General features: G+C 26.5%; 2 protein-coding genes across 2 annotated transcripts in view; both read left to right on the forward strand.

The window, feature by feature from the left end:
• Positions 1–26,800, forward strand: LOC122500518 (trichohyalin-like). The gene is made up of 4 exons (XM_043609475.1): positions 1–138; positions 9,662–9,846; positions 25,592–25,767; positions 26,115–26,800. Exons 1-4 carry the CDS (start codon positions 1–3, stop codon positions 26,798–26,800), a joined length of 1,185 nt encoding a protein of 394 aa, XP_043465410.1.
• LOC122500556 (pituitary homeobox homolog Ptx1) overlaps positions 25,129–27,775 on the forward strand; it is a 37,985-nt gene continuing 35,338 nt past the window's right edge. The window contains exon 1 of the mRNA XM_043609536.1: positions 25,129–27,711. Within this exon, the coding sequence (XP_043465471.1) occupies positions 27,444–27,711 (268 nt within the window). The 5' untranslated portion in view covers positions 25,129–27,443. The remainder of the gene's footprint in view (positions 27,712–27,775) is intronic.

Consider the following 27,775-nt stretch of genomic DNA (forward strand, 5'->3'; position numbering starts at 1 on the left):
ATGTCTCTTTTAGAGGCAAAATGTGGCTTCATTGGTGGAATGGGAAATGTCGTTCATCATTCACCGCACACCAGAAGCACGAGAGAATATTCATGGACTCCCTTCGCGAGGAGAAGAAAAAGAAGAAGGGCTCATGATGTATGATGCCGCATAGCACGTGGCTTGTTTCACACCTTCTTGCAATCTTGCTCTATATACGATCAACATATTCACTCATTTAAGCAAATTAGAAATGTTCTTAGTTAATTTTTTAACCTATTTCCCTAATATATTAGAGTTGCCATCATTGCCATCATTAATAACGGATATCCAGAGTATCCTAGCTATTCCTAACTTTTGGATATGCTTAGTAAATCATATCCAAAAGTTAGGATAAATACAACATACGAATACAAGCTTCGTACTCATCTACTAAAACAGCTACTATTTACTACATTTTTTATACGTTACTCTACTACTTGGGTACTTTTTTTAAATTTCAGCCACTAAAAGCTACTATTTCTAATATTTTTAACAATTTCTATACTACTTTAAATTCGCTAATACTAAAAATCAAAAAATTATTCTCAAAAATTATAATCAAATTCTTTAAAACGATTCAATTATTTTCAAAAAATATTCGAACATCAAATTATTTATTGTCAATATCTATACTTTTTTCATAATATTTCGCAAAAGAATTCAATTATTTAAAAAAAAAATCGATAAAATTCATTCATAAATAATAAAATTTTCACAAAAATTCAATTAGTTTAGAATCGCATATTCAAAAAAATTTCGAAAAACTCAATTATTTAACAAAATTTTTATACAAATTCTTCACAATAATTCAATTACTTTCAATAATAATATTTTTCATGGAAATTCAATTTTTCTAATAAAATTTTTTGATAAAATTCTAAACAAGAATTCAATTATTTTCATAAATAATAAAACTCATCGAAGAATTTCAATTATTTTTAATACTATTTTAATTTAATTAATCGAAAAATTCAATTATTTTTCATAAATAGTAGTTTTCCACAAAAATTCAATTATTTAAAATAAAAATTTTCATAATAGGATATTATATTTCAAAAAAAAATTAATTAGTTAAAACAATGTTTATAAATTCTTATGAAAAATTCAATTATTTTCAAAAATAATAAAATTTTTCCCAGAAATTCAATTCTTTTAAAACATTTTAATAACATTTTTCACAATAATTCAATTATTTTTATATATAAAATAAAATTCTTCTCAGAAATTCAATTATTTTTTAAAATTTTAATAAAATTTTTTTCAACTATTTAATTATTTTCATAAATAATAAAACTCATCGACGAATTTCAATTATTTTAATACTATTTTAAATTATTACAATTCAATTATTTAAAATAAAATTTTCATAATATTTACTATATTGCGAAAAAATTAATTATTTAAAACAATATTTATAAAATCTTATGAAGAATTCAATTATTTTAAAATAAATAACAACATTTTTTACAAAAATTCAATTCTTTTTAAAGATTTTAATAAAAATTTTCTCGAAAATTCAATTATTTTTATAAATAATATAACTTTTCTCAGAAATTCAATTATTTTAATAAATAATAAAATTCTTCTCAGGAATTCAATTATTTCCGAAAATTTTAGTAAAATTCTTAGCAATTATTTAATTATTTTCACAAATAATAAAATTCATCGCAGGATTTTGATTATTTTTAATATTATTTTACGGGAATTGCTCAAAAAATTGTAATTATTCTTGAAAATTTAATTTCAATTCCTCGAAAAAATCAATTATTTAAAAAAATGTATTTTTTTTAATTCTTTGGAAGAATTGAATTCAATTATTTACAAAAATATTAAAATTTTTCACAGGAATTCAATTATTTTCCCATATTTTAATAAAATTGTCAATCAATTATTTTAAATACAATTTTATTTTAATTTTTTTGAAATAATTCAATTATATTCTTTTAGATTTTAACAAAATTCTTCCCAAGAATTCAATTATTTACATAAATAATTCTTCGAAAGAATTCAATTATTATAAAGATAAATAACAAAATTATTCCCGAAAATTCAATTATTTTGAAGCACTTTAAGATCATTCTTTGCAAAATTCAATTATTTTCATAAGTAACAATATTCTTTACAAGAATTCCATTATTTTTAAAAAGTAATAGATCTCTTCTTGGAAATTCAATTCAAATTTTTTTGTTGTAAAAATCTTCGTAAAAATTCAATTTCTTTCATGAACAATAAAAATTTCTCAGGTATTCAATTATTTAAATTATAGAATTTGCATAAAATTAGTCGAAAGAAATGAATTTTTTAAAAAATTTTATAAAATTCTTCGCAAGAATTAAATTATTTCTATAGTTATTTAAATTCTTTCGTATGAATAATAAAATTAGTTGCATAAATTCAAATTATTAACATCAGGATGAGAAATAAATAAATATTTTTTATGAGAATTAGAAAACAGCCAGGAAAATAAAATATAGAATGGAATACTTTGTTAGTTTTGTGAAGTGGTCTAAAACGATTTTTTTTGGTCGTCAAGTTTAATTTTTCGATAGCCAACTTTTTTACTACTTTTTTAGGTTTGAAAGCTACTTTTTGCTACTTTTTTTAAAATTAATTATCTATATATATGTATATTCGCTAATACTAGAAATCAAAATCATTAACCATTCTATTATAAGACATTGTATCATTAACCATTCTACTATTTAGAAAAAATTTTTAAAAACAATTGTTTCGAATAATTTTATAATAATTGAAGATATTCACAAATGTCCATTTCTGTCTCACGTAAAAATTTACGGTTTGATTCTAGGCATGTTCTATATTAAAATTGTTATTACTAAAAAATATTCTCAACCCTTTCACCCTCGGTTCGTCGTGATTTAAAAATGAAAATAGCGAATAAACAAGAAGCACGCGTTTGGCAATGGTTCCCACCAGTAGTTTAGAAATCTCAACGTGTCACTTGAACCCCCATAGATATCTCTGTTGCTTTGAAATGATTTTAAAAACACGAAGCTAACCCTCGGTCACGTATATATAAAGTATACACTGAAGAAATGTGAATTTACTATCACAGTAAAACGTGAAGTGTTAAAATAACACCAAAATGGATTAAAATAATCTGCAACAGTTTAAGCCCTCTATGATTAAATTAACACCAGAAAGGATTAAAATAATCTATTTTGGTGTTTTTTTTAACTATGAATGGAATTTTACTTTAAATAAAACACCAAAGTCAACGATTTGTAAATTAGTAAGTTAGTTACCAATTTAGTTACTAACTTACTAACTAACTTGGTAACATAGTTACTAAATTCAATTGTATTCAAAAATTTAAAAAAAATTTGGTAAACTTTAATTCTCTTTATAAATAATAAAATTCTTCTCTGATATTCAATTATTTTACAAAATTTTAATCAAATTCTTGTCAAAATTTCAATTATTTTCAAAAGTTTTATAAAATTCAATAATTTTAAATATCTATTTCAATAAAATTTTCCAAAAGAATTCCATTATTAAAAAAAGAATTTGAATAAAATTCTATGCAAACATTCAATTATTTTCATAAATAATATTTAAAATTTTTACAACAATCCAATTGAGGAGCAAATTTTCAAAAGTTGATAAATCCATTTTTTAAAAAATTGAGTTAAACATAAATTTAATATTTTAAAGACGCTCACAAATTGACCTATCACTGTTAAATGTTAGAAAAAAAATTTATAATCAACGAATTTTCAATTTAAAAACTTTTTTGACATAAGATGACTTATAATTTTTATGTTTTTTATTAGAAAAAATTATCAAAATCTGTAAATCAATTATGATAATGTTTAATTAAAAACAGAACGTCTTAAATATAAAAACATTGTTATAAAAATAAATTAATACAAATTTTTTAATTTAAAATTAACTATAGTGGTTATGTGAGAAAAGTGATTTGTTTCATTTTCTCGAAATAAGAAAATATGGATTTATCAAGTTTTGAAATATATAATATATTATTATATATATAATATTATTATTATTAAATATTATTGTTACTATTATTATTAAAAATTTTTGAAAATAATAATTGAATTGAAATAATGAACATAATTTTGAAGAAATTTTTTTTTTTTTTTTTTTTTTTTTTTAATATTCTTATAATATAAAATAACGATTTTATTACTTGGTCATCTTTAATTATTATAAAACATGAAGATATCGATCACTCCGAGTTGAAGACTCGGAGTTATTTAAAGAAAATTTTTTTTTTTTTTTTTTTTTTATAAATATTCTTATAATATAAAATAACGAATTTTATTACTTGGTCATCTTCATGTTTTATAGTTATAAAAAAATTTAATGAACTAAAAAAAATGTACATAGAGATATATATATATATATAAAAAGTTGTGAAATGTAAAGCTTGCAGTATTTTTCGAGGTGTAGATGAGGAGAATAGAAAATGGAAATCGAATCAGCTGATCGAAAAAGCAGTTCGCTCAGAGGGAAAAACAATACGCGTGCTTTGTGCTGATAAATATAACGTAACAAGTTGGATTGGATAAGGCCGTCATCCTGAAGGGATCAACGCGTCCTCGCTACCAATTCTGGTCCTGCAGAGACTTTTCTCTCCCGGCTATATACAATATAGTATATATATTTATACAATATATAGATATAGAGAAATGCAGTCCCCCCAAGAAACTCCAATGTAATAAACAGGGTAGAAAACGCTGAATGTAACCAACCATCCGTCCTTATCCTTAAAGCTCCTTTCTATTTATTTCACGATGAAATGGAAGTCAGGTGTTTTAAGAAAAATCTACTCTCGCCCCAAACAAATTCCAAATATTATAGTCTATTTTTACACTTATTTCCTGGGACTTATAATTAATATTCAAGATGTTATTTAGTTACATTATCGATTCTTCATTACTTACACTGAAAAAAAAATATTCTTAATTTAAGAATATATAATAAAAAAGGTGCCCAGGATATTCCACATACTTAAATTAAGTGGAAATATTCTTACAATGAGAATATATTCTTGTAGTAAGAATATTTCCCACTTAATTTAAGTGGGGAATATCCTGGGCACCTTTTTTTTTTTAAGTATATATTCTTAAATTAAGAATATTAATTTTTCAGTGTTCTTAAATTAAGTGCCCCCACTTAAATTAAGTGGGGCCAATTAATTTATTTTAAGTATAGGAAATATTCTTGGCTCCTATTAAAAAAAACATTTTTTTTTAAATAATTGATTATTTCCAGGAATTAAAATTAAATTTTTAATAATGTAATTAAATTTTTTTGAGCAATTCCTGTAAAACTGTATTAAAAAATAATTGAAATCTTGCAATATGCATTTTATTATTTATTAAAATATTTGAAATATAATTGAATTCTTGTGGAAAACTTTATTTGTGAAAATAATTGAATTTTTCGATTAATTAATTTAAAATAGTATTAAAAACAATTGAAATTTTTCAATGAGGTTTACAATTTATGAAATAATAATTGAATTCATCCAAAGAATTAAAAAAAAATTTTCTTTTTAATTTTTAAGAATTATTACATTTTTTTTTGAGCAATTCCTGTAAAATTGTATTAAAAATAATTAAAATCCTGCAATGAATTTTATTATTTATAAAAATAATTGAATAGTTGCAAAGAATTTAATTAAAATTTTCAAAAATAATTGAATTTCTAAGAGGAATTTTATATTATTTCTGAAAATAATTGAATTTCTCGATTAATGAATTTAAAATAGTATTAAAAGTAATTGAAATTCTTCGATGAATTTTATTATTTATGAAAATATAATTGAATTCTTGCTTAGAATTTTATCAAAATTTTTTTTTTTAAATTGAATTTTCATGGAAAATGTTATTATTAGTGAAAGTAATTGAATTATTGTGAATAATTGTATAAAAATTTTGTTAAATAATTGTTTTTTTCGAAATTTTTTTGAAAATTCAATTCTAAATTAATTGAATTCCTGTGGAAATTTTATTATTTATGAAAATAATTGAATTTTATCAATTTTACTTTTTAAATAATTACATGCTTTTGCGAAATTTTATGAAAATAGTATAGAAATAGAAAATAATTGAATTTCGAATATTTTTTTTAAATAATTGAATTTTGGATGAATTTTATTATTTTTTTTTTTGAATAATTGAATTCTTTTGCGAAATTTTATGAAAATACTATAGATATTGTGAATAGAATTTCGAATATTTTTTGAAAATAGTTGAATCTTTTTAAAGAATTTGATTATAATTTTTGAGAATAGTATTTTGATTTCTAGTATATATTAGCGTAATCTAATTACGTAATCTAATTCTAGTATTAAGTAATCGAAACTTATAAAATTCTTCGCAGAAATTCAATTACGTTTAAAAATTAAAAAAAAATTCTCATCAAAATTTTAATTATTTTTATAAATAATAATATTCTTTTATAAAATTCAATTATTTTCAAAAATTAATAAAATTCATGTCAAAATTTCAATTATTTTCAAATATTTTCGAATAGAAATAGCTTTTAGTGGCTGAAATTTAAAAAAGTACCCAAATAGTAGCATAAAGTAAAAAAAAGTGGTAAATAGTTGGTTTTAGTAGATGAGTACGAAGCCTGGAATGGTTAATGATTATATACTGATGATGGCTAAAAAATGCATCAGGTTGTCTTAAAAACAAAGAAAAGCAAAGAAAAGCAAAGAAAAGAAAAATGGTCCCATAAAATGTTTACGCCATAATAATGGTAATTGTCGCTGGTAATTTTGAAACGAGTTGATGAATGCCACCTTGTGAGTATTGTGAGTAGAGAAAGTAGCGTCACAGTGTGGCAAGTGGTTACAGCCGTACTGTGTCCGGCAGCGCCGTCGCGACGGCTGCCATGTTGGTCGCAGTTAAGGCGCCGCCCCATGGTAGCGCTTCCATTGGCTGTCAAGTCACCCACAAGTGTGGGGGAGTCGGATTCATCACACCAACTCACACAGTTGCAAACGTTGTGTGCCTGTGCTTGCAAACACTGCACAACTCGCGATACCAACAGAAAAATTATTTACTTGCGCTTTTTATTTTTATTTTTCTTTTCGTTTTCCCCTCTGGACAGAATTCAAAAATCAGGGGAAAATTTCTCATATCTCTAAGTCAAATCATTCTTGTAATAATGACTTTATAATATAATTCGTTCTTCGAAGATATTTTCAAAAATTTTAATAAAATTTCACGAAACAATTCAATTATTTTCTAAAATTTCAATAAATCCTTCTAAACAATTCAATTATTTATAGTAAAATCTTTATAAAAATTCAATGATTTTCAAAACAATTTTTAATTGAATTCTTCCGATGAATTCAAATATTTTTAAATATTTCCATAAATTTCAATTATTTCCTAAATAATTTTAATAAATTCTTCGAAACAATTTAACTATTTTTCTAAATACAAAAATTCTTTGCAGGAATTATAATTATTTTTAATCATATTTAAATAAAATTACATGAAAGAATTTAATTATTTTCAAAAATTTCCATAAAATTCAATTTCAAGAAGAATTTAAAATTCTCTAAAAAATAATTCAATTATTCTTAAAATATTTTTAAAAAAAATTCTATATAAAAATTAAATTACTTTCAATGCAATTTTTAAATAGATTGGTTAAAAGAAATTGAAAGAATTCAATTATTTTTAAAAAATAATAAAATTCTTGTGATGAATTCAATTATTTTGAATATACTTAATTTTAATAAAATTTTTTCAAGAAATTCAATTATTTTCAAAACAACATTAATTGAATTTCTTGAAAAAATTTCATTATTTTCAAATGTTTCTATTAAATTCTTCATATCAATTATTTTTATGAATAGTAAAATTGAAGAATTCAATTAATTTTATAAATAGTGAAAATCTTTGCGAGAATTCAATTATTTTCAAAATATAATTTTAATTGAATTCCTCGGATGAATTCAAATATTTTTAAATATTTCCATTTTTAATTATATTTACTGAAATTTTCATAAATTCTTCGAAACAATTTAACTATTATTATAAATATAGAAAAATTCTTCGCAAACTTTCAATTATTTTCAATTCACTTTTAATAAAATTCTTCTTCATAAAATTCAATTGCTTTCAAAATTTTCAATTAAAATTATTAAAAAAACTCCATTGGGTTAAAAAAAAATTCAAAGAAATTTTTCAAAAGAATTTAATTAGGATTTTTGAGAATTTTAATAAAATTTTTTGTAACTATTCAATTACGTTCATAAATAATAAGAATCATTGCAAAATTTCAATTATTTTTAACACAATTTAACAGGAATTGCTTAAAAAATGTAATTATTCTTAAAAATTTAATTTCAATTCATCGAAAAATCAATTATTAAAAAGAAAATTTTTTTTTTAATTCTTTGGAAGAATTCAATTATTTTTATGAATTATAATCTTCATTGAAGAATTTCAATTATTTTTAATACTATTTTAAATTAATTAATCGAAAAATTCAATTATTTTCACAAATAAAGTTTTCCAGAAGAATTCAATTATTTAAAGTAATAAAATGTTCATAATATTTCTTATTATTTCGAAAAAATTAATTATTTAAAAGAATGTTTATAAAATTCTAATATGAAGAATTCAATTATTTTCAAAAATAACAAAATTTTTCACAGAAATTTAATTCTTTTTAAACATTTTAATAAAATTTTTCTCAATAATTCAATTATTTTTATAAATAATAAAATTCTTCTCAGGAATTCAATTATTTTTGAAAATTATAATAAAATTCTTAGTCACTATTCAATTATTTTCTTAAAAAATTAAATTTATTGCAGGATTTCAATTTTTTTTAATACAATTTTACATGAAATGCGCTAAATAAATGTCATATTTCTTAAAAATTTAATTTCGATTCATGCGGAAAAAATCAATTATCAAAATTATTTTCATCATTTTAATTCAATTATAATTTTATAGAATTTTAAATTATTTTTTATGAAAATAATAATTCCTTAAAAAAATTTTATTACTTATGAAAATAATTAAATGTTTGCATACAATTTTTAATAAATTTTTTTTAAATACTTGAATTCTTTTTCGGAAATTTTTTTTAAAATAATAGATATTGAAGTTCAATGAAATTAGAAAAATTTTTGAAAATAATTGATATTAAGGACAAGAATTTTTTTTCGACATTTATGAAAATAATTGAACTTTGGAGAAGAATTTTGTTATAAAGATAATTGTTTATATAGATAATTGGGATTTTTAGGAAAATTTTTTTTTCAATTTTGAAGTTGAATTTTATAAGAATTTTTTTTTTTTTTTTTGAAATAATTAAATTTCTGCATTGGTAATTTCTTCAAAATTGAATTTTTTTTTTGTGTTTTCAGCTTTAAAGCTCTTTTTTGCTATTTTAATATTTTTTTATTTTATTTATTTTATTTATGATAATAATAATTTTTATTAATATTTTTTGTGCGAATAAGTTGAAATAATATCAATAAAAGCTTAAATTTTCTGAAACTATAAAAAATTGAACGACTTTGATGAAGAAATAATAAAATTTTGGTAATTAATCTTGTCGCGATGAAAGAAAAAAATTTGCATTTTTAATAATGACAGTGATGTATAATGATTGACAGAATGATAATTGCTTCTCGACACATATGCATATACACTCGATTCTCGTTATAACGACGATCTCGGGACTTCAAAATCTCGATATTACGACGGAAGGAGGAATCCTACTTCACGTTCTATTCAAACACATGAATTTATCTGTGATTAACAGAACAAAACGTCAAATACGTGTAAAAAATTTCGTAAAGTATGTTTATTTATATTAAAAGTTTCTGCATTATGGGATCAGTTTAAAGAAAAAGTAAGAATTTTTAATAATAATCACATCACTAGATTCTTTAGGTTATATAAAGTAGAGGGTTGATTAACTTAGTCGTTTTTTTGAGTTAACCAAAATTTTGGTTAAATTAAATTCTTAAATTCGTTCGTGTTTTTTTTGTCGTTGTATCGAGAGTTTTAATGTTCGTTGTAACGAGAGAACGTTGTAACGAGATTCGTTATAACAAGATTCGAGTGTAGGAGTTAAGTATGTATACATTTTTTTTTTTTTTTTTTTTTTTTTTTATCAGAAAGAATATAAGCGCGAGAAGCATTGGTTTCATTGTCAGCTGGATTATAGTCACGCACGCATAACGGTCAGTTTGTTTATTGATTATAAAAATACTTATATATTATCTCGTCCGGAACTCTTTGTCCACGTAATCCAAGGATGATTGCTTTTCTATATACATATATATATATTTTTGTAAGAGATGATGGAAATTCTCTTATTTTTTTGCCGCAATATGGCAAAAGACAATTTTTTTGCTTTTTCTTTCCAGAACTCTTAAGTTCTAAAGAATTTCACTAGAATTCTTCTATATATATTCTAGTAAATATTCACTAGATTTTTTTTTTTTTTTTTTTTTTCCCTTAGAATGATTTTACAGAATTTCTATATGAATTGTATATTAAATTTTAGTGATTTTCATTTAGAAAGAATTTAAATTCGTGAAATAATATTTTTTATATAGTAATTATTCACAATTACACTCGTATTATCAAAAAACTTAAAGTATACGGAGAATATATGCACCTTGGGACCCGTAAACTGTCCAAGGAGAATACAATTCACCATTAAGTGCTTGTGACTTTGCTGCGGAGTTAGCGCAGGATTATCTCAATTGTGACGAAATTAAGATATACCTCTTTGAGATTAAACAAGAAGATGCTCTAATGTTTAAGCACTTTTTAAGCGCAGGCTACTTACATAAATGCGATCGGGCTATATATATACGAAAAAGAAATATTTGAAGACAAAAAAAAAAAAAAAAAAAAAATACAGACCCTCGAATAATAAAAGTTGGATCCTTTCCTCTTCTTCTTCTCTCTCTTATTCTGTTTAGACGGAAAACAAAATCTCTCTGGTTTCAAGTTGTATTACAGAAAGCACTTTAAAAATTGTAATAGAACCCAAGCGTTTTTTGATGAAGCGAAGAAGATTTCAAACCCCAGACGCACACTTTCCACCCCATACTCCATGAATATAACAAAGAGTCCGCAAAACTTTAGAAGAGGAATGACTCAAATTCGTCCACTTCATTCAGTCACGTGTATTTTTTCTTTTCTTTTCGTTTTCTCTCAATAATTCCTATACATTTCCTCCGCACTTCAAGTTTCTCTCTTTTGTTTCATTTCCGCGCATACATTCCTCTCTGTCGACTTCTCGACGACTTTATGTCTCATAAAAATGATATAAAATTTGTAAAGACGTAGCGCCATAGTAACGATCGTGGCTCGCTTGGATGAGGTGGAATGGGAGATGAGGGATGTGACTCCTGAAGAAGTAGAGAAAGAGAGAGGACAATAGAAAAAGTGGTTGTGCGATAGAGGGAAATATGGGGGGAAAAAAAGAAGGAGGGTCGAAAGGCGAAACGACCGGTAAACGAAATCGAAACGAACAACGCGAACTTTCCTTCTTCCGACGGTATTATATATACGATTTCTATATATAAAAATAAGATAAACTTTTGGAACGGTTCATCGTGGAAATTCTTTCGAGAATATATAGGAGGTGTAAAATGTATGACTTTCGCTATACATGTCAGGACGAATGTAAGAAAATAGAGGAAAAAGAATGAAGCGCACAATTTTATTCAAGGCATTACGTTATCGTGTCATAAACCTCAGGAGAGGCGTCTTTAGAATTTTTAATGGGTGATGGAGCCGTGATGGACTCTTGTAACGGTCGTCAAGCCCATAATCTTTCTATATAGACCTCCCCGAGTTTCTAGACACGCCAATAAAATGGAAAATTAAAGTAGAAAATTTCAAATATATTCCAAAAATTATTATTAATTTTCTTTCTTGAAAATCGAAATTTGATTCAGGGTTGCCACAGGTCAGGGAAAAGTCAGGGAAATTATAATTGGTCAGGATTATCAGGGAAAAGTCCGGGATTTTTATTAAATGTAGTGGAAAAAATTAAATTTTTAGAATTTATAAGAAAATTCAGAATTTTAGTCTTTTTTGTTTGCCTCATAAAGTATGAAATTGTCAAGAATTCTAATGCAAAACTTATTTTTTTATTTGTGACAATAATTTATTTTTAACTAACTTAATTCTTCAAAAACTATGTCATAAAATTATTACTTAGAAATTATTTCAATTATTTTTAATATCTACTATTTTAATAACATTTTCCAAAAGAATTCAATTATTTAAACAAAATTTTAATCAAAATTTCACAGGAATTCAATTACTGAGCAATTTTTTATTTTCTTCGAACCAATTCAATTATTTTTCATTTCTATAAATGAAATTTCTCGAAAAAATTCAAATATATTCAAAGAATTGAAAAAAAAATAGTTGTGAGAAATTCAATTATTTCAAAAAATTTAAATAATATATTCTTTTAAAAATTCTATTATTTAAAAAAATTTTGACAAAATTCTTTACAAGAATTAGTTATAATAAAATTTGAAATAGAATTCTTCTTAAAAATTAAATTATTTTCACGAATAATACATTTTTTTATGCGAATTGAATTATTTAAAAAAATTTGAATAAAACTCTTCGCAAGAAATCAATTATTTTCATAAATAATAAAATTTTTCTCGAAAATTCAATTATTTCAAGAAATTTTGATAAAATGATTTATAAATTTCAAAAGATATAATAAAATTGATCATAGAATACAATAATTATTTTCGTCAAATATATAACATTCTTCCTGGGAATACAATTATTGTCAAAATTGTTTTGTAAAAATCTTCGAAACAAATCAATTATTTTTGTAAAAAAATAAAATTCTTTGAAGCAATTCAATTATTTAAGAAATTTTAATAAAATTCTTCCCTAGAATTCAATTCTTTTCAAAAATAAATATTTTCATAGGAATTCAATTATTTAAAAAAACATTTAATAAAATTCTTCTTCAGATTTCAATTATTTTCACAAATAAAATTCTTCACAAGAATTCGATTCTTTAAAAAAGTAATTAATACAATTCGTTGCAAGAATTCAATTATTTTCATAAATAAAACAAAAGCTTACCGCAAAATTTCAATTATTTTTTATAAAATTTTCAATAAAATGATAGAAAATTGCATTTATTCTTAAATATTTTTTTTTAAATTCGCCCGAAGAATTCAATTATTTTCGTAAAAAATAAAATTCTTCCAAGTAATTCAATTATTTAAAAAATTTGAATAAAATTCTTCCCAAAAGAGCAATTCTTTTCAAAAATAAACATTTTCAAAGAAATTCAATTATTTAAAAAGAAATTTAATAAAATTCTTCGTTAGATTTCAATTATTTTCATTTTTTTAATGAAATTTCTCGATAAAATTTAATTTTTTTGAAAATGTTTTAAAAAATTTTGAGAAATTCAATTATTATTTTAAAAAATTTAAATAAAATTCTTCCCAAGAATCCAATTCTTTTCATAAATAATAAAATTTTTCATGGAAAATTCAATTATTTTAAAAAGTTTTGATAAAATGCTTTATAAATTTCAAAAATTATAATAAAAGTGATCAAGGAATACAATTATTTTTATAAAATATAACATTCTTTCTTAGAATAAAATTATTGTAAAAATCTTCGAAACAATTCAATTATTTTCGTAAAAAATAAAATTCTTCGAAGCAATTCAATTATTTAAAAAATTTTAATAAAATTCTTCCCAAGTATTCAATTCTTTTCAAAAATAAACATCTTCACAAAAATCTAATTTATTATTAAAAAAAAAATTAATAAAATTCTTCGTCAGATTTCAATTATTTTCAATTTTTTAAGGAAATTATTCGATAGAATTGAATTTTTTTTGAAAAAGTTTTAAAAAATTCTTGAGAAATTCAATTATTATTTAAAAAAATTTAAATAAAATTCTTCACAAGAAAATAATTATTTTCATAAATAATACAATTTTTCTTGAAAATTCAATTAATTTCAAAAATAAAATTCTTTACAGGAATTCAATTCTTTAGAAAAATATTTAATACAATTCGTTGCAAGAATTCAATTATTTTCATAAATAACAAGAGCTTATCGCAGAATTTCAATTATTTTTTATACAATTTTAAATAAAATGCTAGAAAATTGCATTTATTCTTAGAATTTTTTTTTATATTCGCCGAAAGAATTCAATTATTTTTTAAAATGTTGATAAAATTCTTCATAAAAATTCAATTTTAAGAAATATTTAATTATTTAAAAAATTATTCATTTTTGTATTCAAATAATTGCGAATTCTCGAAAAATTTTTTAATAAAAATTAATAAAATACTGAATTTTACTTAAAATTTTAAATTATATAATTAGAATATTAAGAGTATTATAGCGTGAATTTTTAGAAATAATTGAATTTTGAAAAGGGTTTAACTTCAAAATTAAAATGTTTAAAAATTTGAATTTATAGTTACAATATTCTTATGATTTTAGAGCAAATCAGAATATTCTTTTGGGACAGAGAAAATGGCAAAATCAGTTGGGAAAAAGTTTGGAAATCAGGGAAAAAAATTAATTTTTTGTAGCAACCCTGTTATTACTAAAATTCGGTTTATATATATATATATATATAAAATCGACTTTTTGTATATAATATATAGCTTGCAGATGAGAAAATTTAAAAAACTTATGGAAAGTTTGTTAATTTTTATAATCGAAAAGTTTATATTGTATGTGTATCAGTTCCAATCGGAATATCACCAATTGCGCATTAATACTGCAATCGTAAATAAAAATATTGTGAATATTGTCAACCTCGATGAAAAAGTGATAAATCGCATATTTTACGATGAGTTTGACTCACGATGAGGTAAAGTCGGAATATACTGTTGTTTTTTTTTTCTTTCGAATATACATCAAAATGATCCCCGTATTGCATCAATTAAAGATTGTCGCTCTCTTTTTTTTTTCATTGTCAAGAGCGTGGAAATTATTATTTATGGCGTTGTCATTTGCTTGATATCGGAGAAGTAACGTCCATAAAAAGAGTTATTGCCAGAGTGATATAAAAGGATAAGATATAGACATTTATCAGCCGCACGAATGGTTTAGCTTCGAGGCCTTGATTTCACTTCAGATCTATTTTCATTGGCTATATACATCTGTCTACATATACTCGATTACGAGAAAACTCAGACCCATCACGATTATGTAGGTATACAAAAAAAGAGGGTTTTTCCTTATAACGTTCTGTCATTTTTTTTTTTTTTTTATATAATAGGGAGGGTCAAAATTTATACCTGATGAGTTTTTTTTAACAACATAAAAGGGCAATGAACCTGGTTTTTTTTAAATGGTTATGGGAAGGGAAAAATCTGGAAAATCTGTTACGATTCTACGTATATGGAGAAATACGCCAAAAAAATTTTAAAATCTTCAAAATGTCTGTTTTTTACCGCATATGGCTAACATCTATAAAAATATGTGTGTTAAATTTGTTGCGTGTAGTTTTCAGGTGATGTTGTTTTAACATAATTTTGGTGTTATTTTAACCCTATATTTAAAATGTATATTAATTTAACACCCAGTAGTCTTATTTTAACACATTCCAGTGTTATTTTAACACCAATGAAGTGTTAAAAATGTTGTGTGTTGTTTTAACACTACTTTTAGTGTTATAATATAAGAATTCTTTTTTCCTGTGATAGCCAAACTATAGTAAATAAGTAAATAGTAAGTTTTAGTATATAGATGAGTGCGAGGCCTGGAAATGGTTTTTAATGGCTATTAATGGGTCAAGTTTATTAATTTTGGATTTTAACAGTTATTCTAATAATGGGTCTAATAATGGCATAATAATTCCAAAAGAAAAAATTCATTTATTATAACAACAATGAATTGCGGATATTATTTACAAAAGAGTATTGTTTTGTATATATTATACCTAGGTCGAAAAGTTAATGTTAGCTAATGTTACTAACGTTAGACCAACGTTAACTAACGTTAGACCAACGTTAACTAACGTTAGACTAACATTAGACTAAGGTTAGACTAACGTTATAATCTGATATTAGTGATAAAAAAATGTCGTTAGTCTAACGTTAGCCTAATGTTAGTCTAACGTTAGTTAACGTTAGTAGCATTAGCTAACGTTAACTAACGTTAACTTTTCTACCTGGGTAGGTAAACAATAGTAATAAATTATAGCCCCAAGTTTGACATATGAAAATAGTAGTGTGGTTATCGGTAGCCAATATATAATCAGAGGCTGGACGTTCACGATATATATATATATATATATATGTGACACGGTTGGTCATAAAGTCAACGAGTAGGACAATCCGTAATCCTTCAATTATCAAATTACAATAACTGTACCGCATCCGGATAGTCCGCTAGTTGATCCTGGCAGGCGCCGGGAGCGTGCGAGATACAGATTACGTCCTCGCCGCTCAAAAATCAACGATTCCCGCTACTCTAAAGGGATTCCCACTGCGCTCGACTCGTCCATCCCCCCACCCTTTCTCACTTAGAATCATATAGATACATATACACTTATAGTCTGTGTGTTCACCCCCCCACCCCTCTCTCACTCACTCACTCACTCACGAGAGAGTAAGGAGAGAGGGGGTAAACACATGGGGCAATAACGCCCCCGCATTAAAGTGGGCGTGGTCACCTTGTCATTTGTTTTCACTAGTTTGCCGCTTTTGGCAGAGGATGGCGCTACTGTGGGTCCTCGCGTGACGTATGTACTGACTACTGCCACCCCGTTCTTTCGCGGTTCGTGAGTACTTTGCTTCAAGCTCGTGTCCTTTTTTTCCTTCCTCTTGGCTTTTTTTTTCCCTTCGCCATCTCCCCCCCCCCCCCTTTCCCTCCCTTATTCGAGAAAAGTCAGTTTCTCTCCCTCTGAACATATTATAACCAAACCAAGGTCTTTGCTGAACTTCTATATATATATATATATATATATATATGTTCTCGATCGAATATAAAGATACTTTTGAAAAGAGGAGAAAAAAGAAAAATAGTCCTAAAGAATTGTAATTATTTTTTTTCTCGTTATTTTCTTGATCAATTCTGATTAGGGGGAAATGAGGTATATTAATTTAAAATAAGCGACTATAGCGCCACTTGAAAAATGGCGCGAAATTTTGAAAAGTTATAAAATAATTTCTTAATTAGTTAAGGAATAATGTAAAAATAATAGTAAGGGATAAATATAATTATATAATGGAACAATTTAATTATTATGGCCTATTTATATAGTTTTCAAACTTTATTTTCAAAGAGAAAAGTTGAATAAAAAAATACTCATGCGACTGTAGACGTTAATTTAAAAAGAGGCAACAACGGCGCCACCTTAAAATGGCGGGAAATTTAAAACTTGTTTTCTTTTTAAAATTGTAAATCGTTTTTGTGCTATTCGCGTATTATTAATAAATGTGATTTTCAGTAAATAAAATAAAATGATAAAATTGAATATTCGAAAGAAAGGAAAATTTATTGGAATTTTCCCAGAATTTTTCACGAAACAACATTGTCAATTCATTATACAAGTCAGTCCCACATTTTTTTATGCGGTTTTAAATTTATTTTTTCAAGAAAAATTTATTTTTTAAAAAGTCCCGTAATCTTTAAAAATTATCAACAACGGCGCCATCTACTATAATAAAGGCGCGAAATTTAAAATTACTCTTTTCTTCTTATTGGGTTTTTATAACATTTTTTTAATTTTAAAGATTTTTATTACATGAGTAAAGTCTTTTTCTATAAAATTTTACAAGAAAAAATATATTATGTTAAATTTGTTGCGTGTAATTTTCAGATGGTGTTGTTTTAACACAATTTTGGTGTTATTTTAACACCTATTAAAATTTTATAAGAATTTAACTTTTGTGATTTAGCACACTGTAATGTTATTTTAACACCAATGTAGTGTTAAAATTACCCAGTGTTGGTTAAAAATGTTGCGTATAGTTTTAACACTAGTTTTAGTGTTAAAATAACACTTCTTTTTTCCTGTGAATTGGGTTGATAAATGTGATTTTCATTAATAATAATAATAATGATAATAGTAATAATAATAATAATAATAATAATAATAATAATAATAATAATAATTATAATAATAATAATAATAATTTTTATTATTACAATAATTATTGTTATTATCATGATTTACATATTGTTATTATTAATTATTGAAAATACGTCACGAGGACGAGACAAAAGAGTAAATGCAAAAAATGCCGAATATTCGAAAAAGACAATATTTTAATTATCTTTAAAAAGTCCCGGAGATTAAAACAAAAAAAAAAGATTTGGAGAAAAGTGTATGTATACTGCAATATATATGTAAGAACGAAAAAATGAAGTCAGAAATATTTTCATACATCTGACTGTCAAATTCTAGGAAAAGAAGCATTGAGATCTTATCATTCTTATCTACATTATAGAATACGTCACCCGTCACGCGATTTTTTCTTTTTTGGTATCAAGTATACATATGAGAACTCTTATAAACTCTACGATGGCCAAAAAGAAATGCGCGCGGATAAATCAAAAGAATAATATATTGAAACAAAAAACAAAAGATACAAATAGACAATTTATTACATAGAGAAAAAAAGCAAAATAGATGGAAAAAAATAAATTTTATTTTTTATTTCTAAGATTAATCCGAAAGAAATAATTTATATATACATTTTGACGTTTTGTGTTATTTTGAAATTTTAATACAAAGATTGAAATTTAAAAAAAGCCAAGGGATTATGATATAGTTTACATAGAAAATTTTACAAATAGTTGACAACTGCATTAGGCAACAAATAAAAACTATATATAAACATCAGCACGCACGTATATACATAAATATATTTATTGTCCAACGTTTTGACACCCTTTTTAGTTTCAAGTTTATGCTTGAGGATTTTGTAGGATTAGTCAAGAATTAACCATAGCAGCAGTTCCTATATAGTGGCCCAATTCCGTCACGAAGCTGCTGTCAAGATTAAAGTAAAGGTCAAAATAATCCCCATATAGTTTTTCACGTATATAGAGGAATAAAATGTTATATATAATTTTCTTTTATTCGTTTATCAACTTTTCCCCCTTGTATGTTTATTTAATAAAAGTAGTTTTTTCAATAAACTTTTTTTCTTGAAAAACGGCTTAGAATTTTAACAAACCAATATATTAGATTAAATTTAAGATTTAATGAAAGGAAAAAAAAACAAAAATTCGATTTGAATTTCGCGCCTTTTTTAGATGGCGCTGTTGTTGCTAATTCTGTTAAATTAACGGATAGTCACACCATTTTTTTTTTAAATATAAAATTCAACATTTTTTCTTCTCTTTTATGGCATTTAGCTTCATTATTTTTGGGCTCTTCAAAAACATTTTACTTATTTATTAGTCTCCATCCTTATAGGTAAAAAAAAAAATTCCTAATACAATATTCATGACAGGAATTCAATAATTTTCAAAATTAATAAAATTCTTCGTAGAAATTCAATTATTAACCCTTAAACCGCACCCTGGGTGTGCGACACCCATATTCCAGCTTTTTACACTAATATATCGTTTATACTCGTAAAAATTAAACATGTGTCGCTATTGGACAGTACATTTTGTACTTAATTTTATGTTCCGTGAGTAATATTAGTCTCCCATGTATCTTTGCGTTTTTGATAACTTTATGAAGTTGAAAGCGAAAAATTTATGAGTGTCTGACACCCAATTTTCGGTTTGAGGTAATTTCAGTGGTTTTAAAAAACTTTTTTTTAATTATTAAGATTAAATAAATTATTATGAAACCTATTTTCCTTCAAAATAGATGTACTGAGCTATATAAGATAATTTTTCCAAAACATAATACCCTATTCCAGCTTGGAGAACACACTTAAAAGTCCCTGGGTGTCGCACACCCAGTGTGCGGTTTAAGGATGGATTCGGCAGTGTGCGGTTTAAGGGTTAAAACAAAATTTCAAAAAAAAAATTCTTGGCAACATTTTAGTTGCCTTTATAAATAGCAAAATTCTTCGATAAAATTCAATTATTTTCGGGAATTTTAATAAAATTCATTTGCAAAATTCAATTATTTTATAAATAATAGTAAATTCAATTGTTTTAAAAAGAAATAACATTCAATTGCTTTCAACAATTTTAATAAAATTCATGTCAAAATGTTAATTATTTTTTTTTAATTTTTCCCAAACAAATTCAATTATTTAAAAAAACATTTTGACAAAGTTCTACAAGAATATTCAATTATTTTCTAAAATATATATGAAAATTCCACTTGAATTCAATTATTAAAAATAGAATTTACATAAATGTCTTCGAAAACAATGAATTGTTTATTGCAACTTTTTTTTTAAATTCTTCGCAATAATTCAATTATTTTCGTTAATAATAAAACTCATTAAAAATAATTATTACACTCTAAGAAACAAATTATTACGAAAATAATTGAATTCTCCCAGGCGGAAAAGTCGGACGAATGTCGGAATTTACAACCGGCTGGGATCCGCGCCCGTACAGACCGCAAGTACCGACGGTCTGTACCGATTCGGATCTGAAAAAGCAACCGGCGCGGTACAGATTATGCTCCGACTGTCGGAACCGTCTTCCCACTATTGTCAGTACTGGCTCGGTACTGGATTTCTTCCGCCGGCGGATCTTATTCTTCTGCGGCGTCGGAAGAATGACGGATATGTTGAGTCTGTACTGGCTCGGTACTGGGGCGGATCCGACTGCGGATCTCGTCATTTATTGTCACATTATAAATTAAATAATTATTACAAGTAATTGCATTATTTTAGAAAATAATTATTAATAAATTAATCTAATCAATATATTAAGTAATTATTTATTGAGACTTTTTTAAAAATTAAATAATTAAAAAAATTCGTTATTAATTAATATTATATATTATTAATTAATAATATCTCAATAATAATTGAATAATTGTTTCTCAATATAATAATATTGAAGGTAATGATATTAATAATTTTAATTAATATCTCAATAATAATAAATTTATGGTTATTGATATATTATTAATTAATATTAATATTGATAATTTATTATTAATTCTCAATAATATTAGTGTTAATTAATAATATATAAAATTAATTAATAATATCTTAATAATACTAAATTTATTATTATTGAGATGTTAATTAAAATTATTAATATTATTACGTTCAATATTATTATATTGAAAAACAATTATTCAATATAATATGTATTATATAATAATAAAAATATAACAAGTTTCTTTTTTAACGAAATATTGAAATAGTCCTAAATATACATTCAATAAAGTATTGAAAATATAGCGGTATCATTGACGCGTAGTAATTCTGCAAGTTTTATTTGAGCTAGTGACACTTGAGAGTATTTAAGATTTGAGAGTCCCATGCGAGCGTAGCATAGTGGTTAGCGTGCGAGATTTCGATGCGCAAATATTCGGTTAGGCGTAGGTTCCGTACCCCCAAGCGTTAGGATTTTTCAAATGTCTATGTAATAAAAAATTGCGTTTAAGTGTATAAAAAAATAAAAAAAATGTGTAAAGTGAACTGTCAATGAATTGTCATCAGTATTTATCTTTTGCAATTAATTATTATTTTTTTATTGATATTTGTTGAAATTATCATTTGGATCCGACCCGGTTGTCAGTCGGTAGAATGCCAGCGCTCAGCTGGCTATTAAATGAAAAATCCGCGGTCGGTAGAGTGCCAGATCCCAGCCGGTTGAATTATACACGGAACGGCTTCTCCCGGCCGGTCAGCGGGCGGTAGAATGCCAGTTCCGAGCCGGTTGCCAGCGCGCTCCTGGCCTAGTCACTATTCGGTAGAATGCCCGTTCACATTCGGTTGGCAGGCGGTTCCGAGCCAGTACAGTTACACCGGCGTCAGTACGGGCTAGGATCCGCGCCGGTTGGAAATTTCCGCCTGGGCTTTTAGAAAATTTTATTAAAATTTGTATTGAAAACAATTCAATTATCATAAAGAAATTCTTAAAAATTTTTTTAAATAATTGAATTCAATCAAAAAATTTTATTAAAATTATATTGAAAACAATTTAATTATTATAAAAAGAATTTCATTAAATTTTTTTTTTTTAAATAATTGAATTCTCTCAAGGAATTTTATTAAAATTTTTAAAAACAGTTCAATTATTAAATAAAATTAAATTCTCTGAAAAAATTCAATTATTTTAAAAAAAAGTTTAATAAAATTCTTCGCAAAAATTTTAATTATTTTCACAATTTTTCAAAATATTTCGCGGAATTTATTCAAAAATTGTATTAACAATAATTGAAATTCTGCGAATGAGTTTTAATATTTATATAAAAATAATTGAATTCCTAAGAAGAATTCTATACATATTTATGGAAATAATTGAATTCTTTTAAAGAATTTTATTATAATTTTTTAAAATAGTTGCATTTTTCGCAGAATTCATTTAAAAATTGTATTAAAAATAATTGAAATCCTGCAATGAGTTTTATTATTTGTGAAAATAATTGAACACTCTGAAGTTGTTTTTTTTGTTTATCTTTATACTTTTGTTTTTTATTATCTTTTAGATAGATTGTATATTATATTATTGTTATAATTATTTTTATTATATAATTAATTCAAAATTGTAATGACAAATAGAAATCAAGAATTTTTTTCACTTCTTTTCATTAAAAGACTAAAATTTTTGTTTTGTCAAATTGAAATTATGCAGATTTTCGTTCTTTTAACTTCTAAAGAAAATTAGAAAATTGTTAAACAACTAGAAAATTTATTTTTTTTCCATTATTTTTGTTTATGAATCACAATTTTTTTTTAATAAACTTATTATTTTGTTTTAGAGAAAGAAGACAAATGTTTGCACAATTCGCTATTTTTAAATCTTATTTTTGAAATAGGATTTTCCACGCAGGAATTAAGACATTGAAAAGATTCAAATTCAAACCGTTTTTAAATTAAATAATTTATAATAATTCAAGATGACCAAGTAATAAAATCATTATTTTATATTATAAGAATATTTATTTATTTATTTAATATAATTATTTACATCATTTTAATTCAATTATTATTTTTTAGAATTTAAAATTATTTTTTATGAAAATTGAATTCTTTAAAAAAATATATATATTTTGACTATAGTCGCACATTAAAGAAGAATTTATTTTTTTTAGAAGAGTTGTCAAAGTCTTAAAAGTACTATTTTAGTATATATAACACAGCCACACAAAAAATAAAAGTACCCTGGCCGAGGAACGAGACCACCCTTTCCTTATGTATTTTGATGCCCTGAACACGAATCTGAAGTCCGTTTTGCTCCATCACGTCAAGATTTTGACATAACCTCAAAAAACAGCGTATTTTAAGTGACAGGAGAACTTTTTTAAATCATGACAGATTTGCTTGAATCTTATTACTCGGAGGTTTTTGGGGTCGCTGATTACGAATTTAACGTCAGATTTATGAAATTCAAAATGGCGGATCCAATATGGCGGACGAATTTTTAAAAAATAGTTGGAATTTTACGAAAATTAGTATCTGGGTGTTTTTGGTGTCGCTGATTACGAATTTAACGTCAGATTTTATAGATACGAATTTTTGTAAAAATCCAACTATTTTTAAAAATTCGTCCGCCATTTTGAATTTTATAAATCTATAACGTTAAATTCGTAATCAGCGACCCCAAAAGCCTCTAGATACCAATTTTCGTAAAAATCCAACCATTTTTTAAAAATTCGTCCGCCATATTGGATCCACCATTTTGAATTTTATAAATCTGACGTTAAATTCGTAATCAGCGACCCCAAAAGCCTCCGAGTAATAAGATTCAAGCAAATCTGTCATTATTTAAAAAAGTTCTCCTGTCATTTAAAATCCGCTGTTTTTTGAGGTTATGTCAAAATCCTGACGTGATGGAGCATAACGGACTTCAGATTCGTGTTCAGCGCATCAAAATACATAAGAAAAGGGTGGTCTCATTCCTCGGCCAGGATGCTTTTATTTTTTTGTGTGGCTGTGAATTAAAGAATTCTTAAGATATATATAATTTCTACTATAGCAGAAAGTTTTTAGAAGAACCGAAAGGAAAGCTGCAAATGACAAATAACAGTTCGTGAGAATTTATATATTTTCACCTACTACTCTTATATATATATATATACACATATATAATACTGAATCAAGAGAATTCCCCACGGTCCACAACTCAATTTCAAAACGAGACCCCATCAAAATACCTTTCTTGAAATTTTTTTTTCCTAAAGGATTTCTCCTGCGCTATATATACATCGAATCGAATATTTTTCTCTTGAAATAAAAGAAAAGAAAAGAATATTCTCTTTTCCAAAGGAAAAAAAAGCGCGGAGAAAATCGAAAATTCCCACAACAGGAAAATCTTTGGGCTACATGTAATATATATAGTAGAGAGAGAGAGAGAGAGTGAGTAGGGAAGTAAGGAGAGAAGTAAGCGAGAGAGGCAATGATCCTTGGGACGTTAGAAACGGGGTGGGGCTTTCTCATTGTATCGCAGGGGTGGGAATGCGAGACAGTGTGTGTTAGTAAACTTTAGAGGGTGAAGGAATAGGGTGTAGGAGGGATGAAACTTTGGCGCATCCGAACTAGTCAACTCTCCCCTCTCTCTCTCACTCTTTCTCTCCCTATCTTCCTTGCTCTCCTCTCTCTGTCTCTCTCACTCTTTCTCTTTCTATCTTGCTTGATCTCCTCTCTCTCTCTCTTTCTGTCTCTCTCGCTCTTTCTCTCCCTATCTTGCTGGCTCTCCTCTCTCTCTTTCTGTCTCTCTCACTATTTCTCTCCCTATCTTGTTTGGGGTGCTTCCTATCTTGCTTTTACGAGAAGGGACCCGTTCGGGAGTAGAGTCGAGAGTAGAGAGAGAAAGAGAGTAGAGAAAGAGAGAGAGAGAGATAGTAGAGTGAGAGAAAGAGAGAGATAGTAGAGAGTAGAGAGAGAGAAAGAGAGAGAGAGAGAGAGAGAGAGAGAGAGAGAGAGAGAGAGAGAGAGAGAGAGAGAGAGGGGTTTGACAAGAGGCGGGATGACACGAGCCTCGTCGTTGGCGGGGTTTTCGCGGGATACTATATGTGGAGAGAGAGACCTGAGGGGGAGTAAGATCGGCGAGAACAGGAGAGAGGCGCAGTCAGACAGTCAGGCAGGCCGCCCGGCAAGCAACTAAGGCAGCCAGTGCAGCAGCCAAGACCACTAGATCCGCTCGGCTTACCGACTTACGAGACTTAAGCCGGCAGGCAGTCCGAGAGGCTCAACTGGCTAAGCCTAGACGACCCGACCCACCAACTCTCTCGACAAACTCCACCACCTACTATACCTAACATCGTCAGGCCATCTCCTACGACCTACCTGATATATTTTTCACCTCTCCCTTGACCGCGTGTGCGTTAAGGAGAGCAGGAGCCGCGTAACCTTAACCTCGTGATCCGTGCTCCTTAACCCCATATTTCAAAAAAACCATCATTTGATTTTTCATTTTCCAAATTGGGATTTTGCGCGCTCTTGTTTTCAAAGTAGTCAAAGGGGGGAGAAGGCACGTGACGGTATTCTCGCGGACAACAGGGAGACACAACGGGTTTTATCTAGTTGTCCAATTGCTGATGGCGAGCCTGAAGCACGTGTTTATTGTTCGGTGATAAGAGATGACACAGTGAATAATCGTTTCTCGATTGTGCCTCGTCGCGAATTCAGTGCTGAACGGACTTTTTCGATTTTGAAAAAATATTTCCGATATGATTTGTGAAAAGTTGTTGATTGTGGTGGTAAACTCAAATTGGTGATTAGTGATTCAATCTGTATCCGCATAAATTCTTTGTTATAGAAATTTTCTCGGTGTTGGGATTATGAACAGTTGTGGTTGTAGCGAAGTTGGGGAATAGAAAAGAGATAGTGTTTTTGTATACCGTATCAGATTTAATTTTGTACCATATCAGGTTGTTAGAGAAGAATTTGTGAATAAGTTATTGTCTCGCTGCTGCAAGAAGCGAAAGATTAGAAGAAAAGGGAAAGAAAGGTTTTTGAAGAAAAAAATTTGTAGAAAGTAAAGCTTTTCAAAGAGAAAGATTAGAAGAAAGTGCAATAGAAAGAAGATTGCACTTTTTGAAGAGAGATTGTGCAGTTGAAGAAAGATCAATAACAACTGCGATAGAAAGGAGAAGATCCTTAAGTGCAGCAGAAAGACAACTATTCAAAAGTGCAGCAAAAAAAAGTACATCTAAAAGTAGAGGAGAAAGAAAAGGGTTATTCGAAAAGTGCAGCAGAAAGAAGAGCATCCAAAAGTGGAGCAAAAAGATAATCCTTCAAAAGTGCGACGGAAGGAAAAACATCCAAAAAGTAGAACAGCAAAAAGAAGATCCAAAAGTACAACAGAAAGAAGAACATCTAAAAGTACAACAGAAAGAGAAACATCCAAAAGTACAACAGAAAGATAAACGTTCAGAAGTGCTGCAGCAAAAGGAACATCCAAAAGTAAAACAGCAAAAGGATTATCCAAAGCAGAAGGAGGATCATTTGAAAGTGCAATTGAAAGAAGAAAATCCAAAGAAAAAACCAAATAAAGAAAAGCAGAAAGAAGTAGACAAAAGATCCAAAGTACAACTGAGGATAGAAGCAGAAAAAATTAAGGAAGAAGAAAAGGAATTTAAAAACAAACTAAAGAGATCGTGCAATAAAAATCTTTTAATTCTTGTATTGACAGAGCATTCGAAGGTAGAAGAGTATTAAAAATACCAAACCAAAGATTTTGTTGAACCAAAAACAAAGATTTTGGCAAAAACTGTAAAATTGGAGAAAATTAAGGATTAGAAGCATTTACCAAGAGTCAAGAGATTGAAACAAAAATTTTAAACGTTTGAACCAAAATATGCTGGTGTAACAGTTGCCCGAGATTAATTTGACACAAATAAATAATTCTCTAGAACAAGATTTATAACTTTCTTGAAATCTAAAGTTAATTATTTTCTAGAAACCAAACTTAAATAGTATCCTAAAAATAATCCACAGTATAAATTTTCCAATCTACCAATTCACACACTTGATAAGAATCGGTAAGATCATTAACTAAATCGGAAAATTTAAGAACTTGCATTCCGTTAGGACAACCAGATACTAATAATAAATTAAGAAGACCTAATTATAAACTTAAAGAGCTAATAATAATAATTACAGAATAAATAATCAAGAGTGTGACAAGATTGTCAAAGATCTTTTGCCAAAGAGAAGTCGATTTTTGCTAAAAACAAAATCAAAAAAAAAAAAAAAATGATGATGACAAGTGATTGGTGAAGAACGTGGGGTAAAAATCAATCGAGTAGGATATTTCGGTGAAGTGGTTGGAATCGTCGGCACGACGTTAACGTTTTACAGTATGGAGCGCGGCGAGGACGGGAGCAGCCTCGATCTCGCCGGCGGCACCGGAGGCAATGGAGAACTTTGCCTCCAGGATTTAGTTGGTGGTTCAGCACCTGGATTGTCGATTCAACATCAGCACGTGGCTGCCACAATGGCTGGCCTTCATCCCGATCACATTCAAGGTGCAATGCAACATCTCAACATTCAAAATAATCATCATAATGCTTCAATGTTGCACAGCAGTAATCATCAGGGACATCCCGATTCATTGGAGAAACTAAAACGTGAGTTTGAATTTTGATTTTACCCTTTTTCTATTAAGTGGATCAATCATAAATCAGGGAAGTT

Source organism: Leptopilina heterotoma, unplaced genomic scaffold (genome assembly GCF_015476425.1).
Source record: "Leptopilina heterotoma isolate Lh14 unplaced genomic scaffold, ASM1547642v1 Lhet_188, whole genome shotgun sequence".
NCBI lineage: Eukaryota > Metazoa > Arthropoda > Insecta > Hymenoptera > Figitidae > Leptopilina > Leptopilina heterotoma.

Coding starts and splice junctions, on each gene's coding strand:
- LOC122500518 (XM_043609475.1), top strand. CDS start 1: ATGTCTCTTTTAGAGGCAAAATGTGGCTTCATTGGTGGAATGGGAAAT. Junction 9,847..25,591: donor CGTGTAAAAAATTTCGTAAA/GTATGTTTATTT, acceptor TTGTTTTCAAAG/TAGTCAAAGGGGGGAGAAGG. Junction 25,768..26,114: donor TGTGCCTCGTCGCGAATTCA/GTGCTGAACGGA, acceptor AAAAATTTGTAG/AAAGTAAAGCTTTTCAAAGA.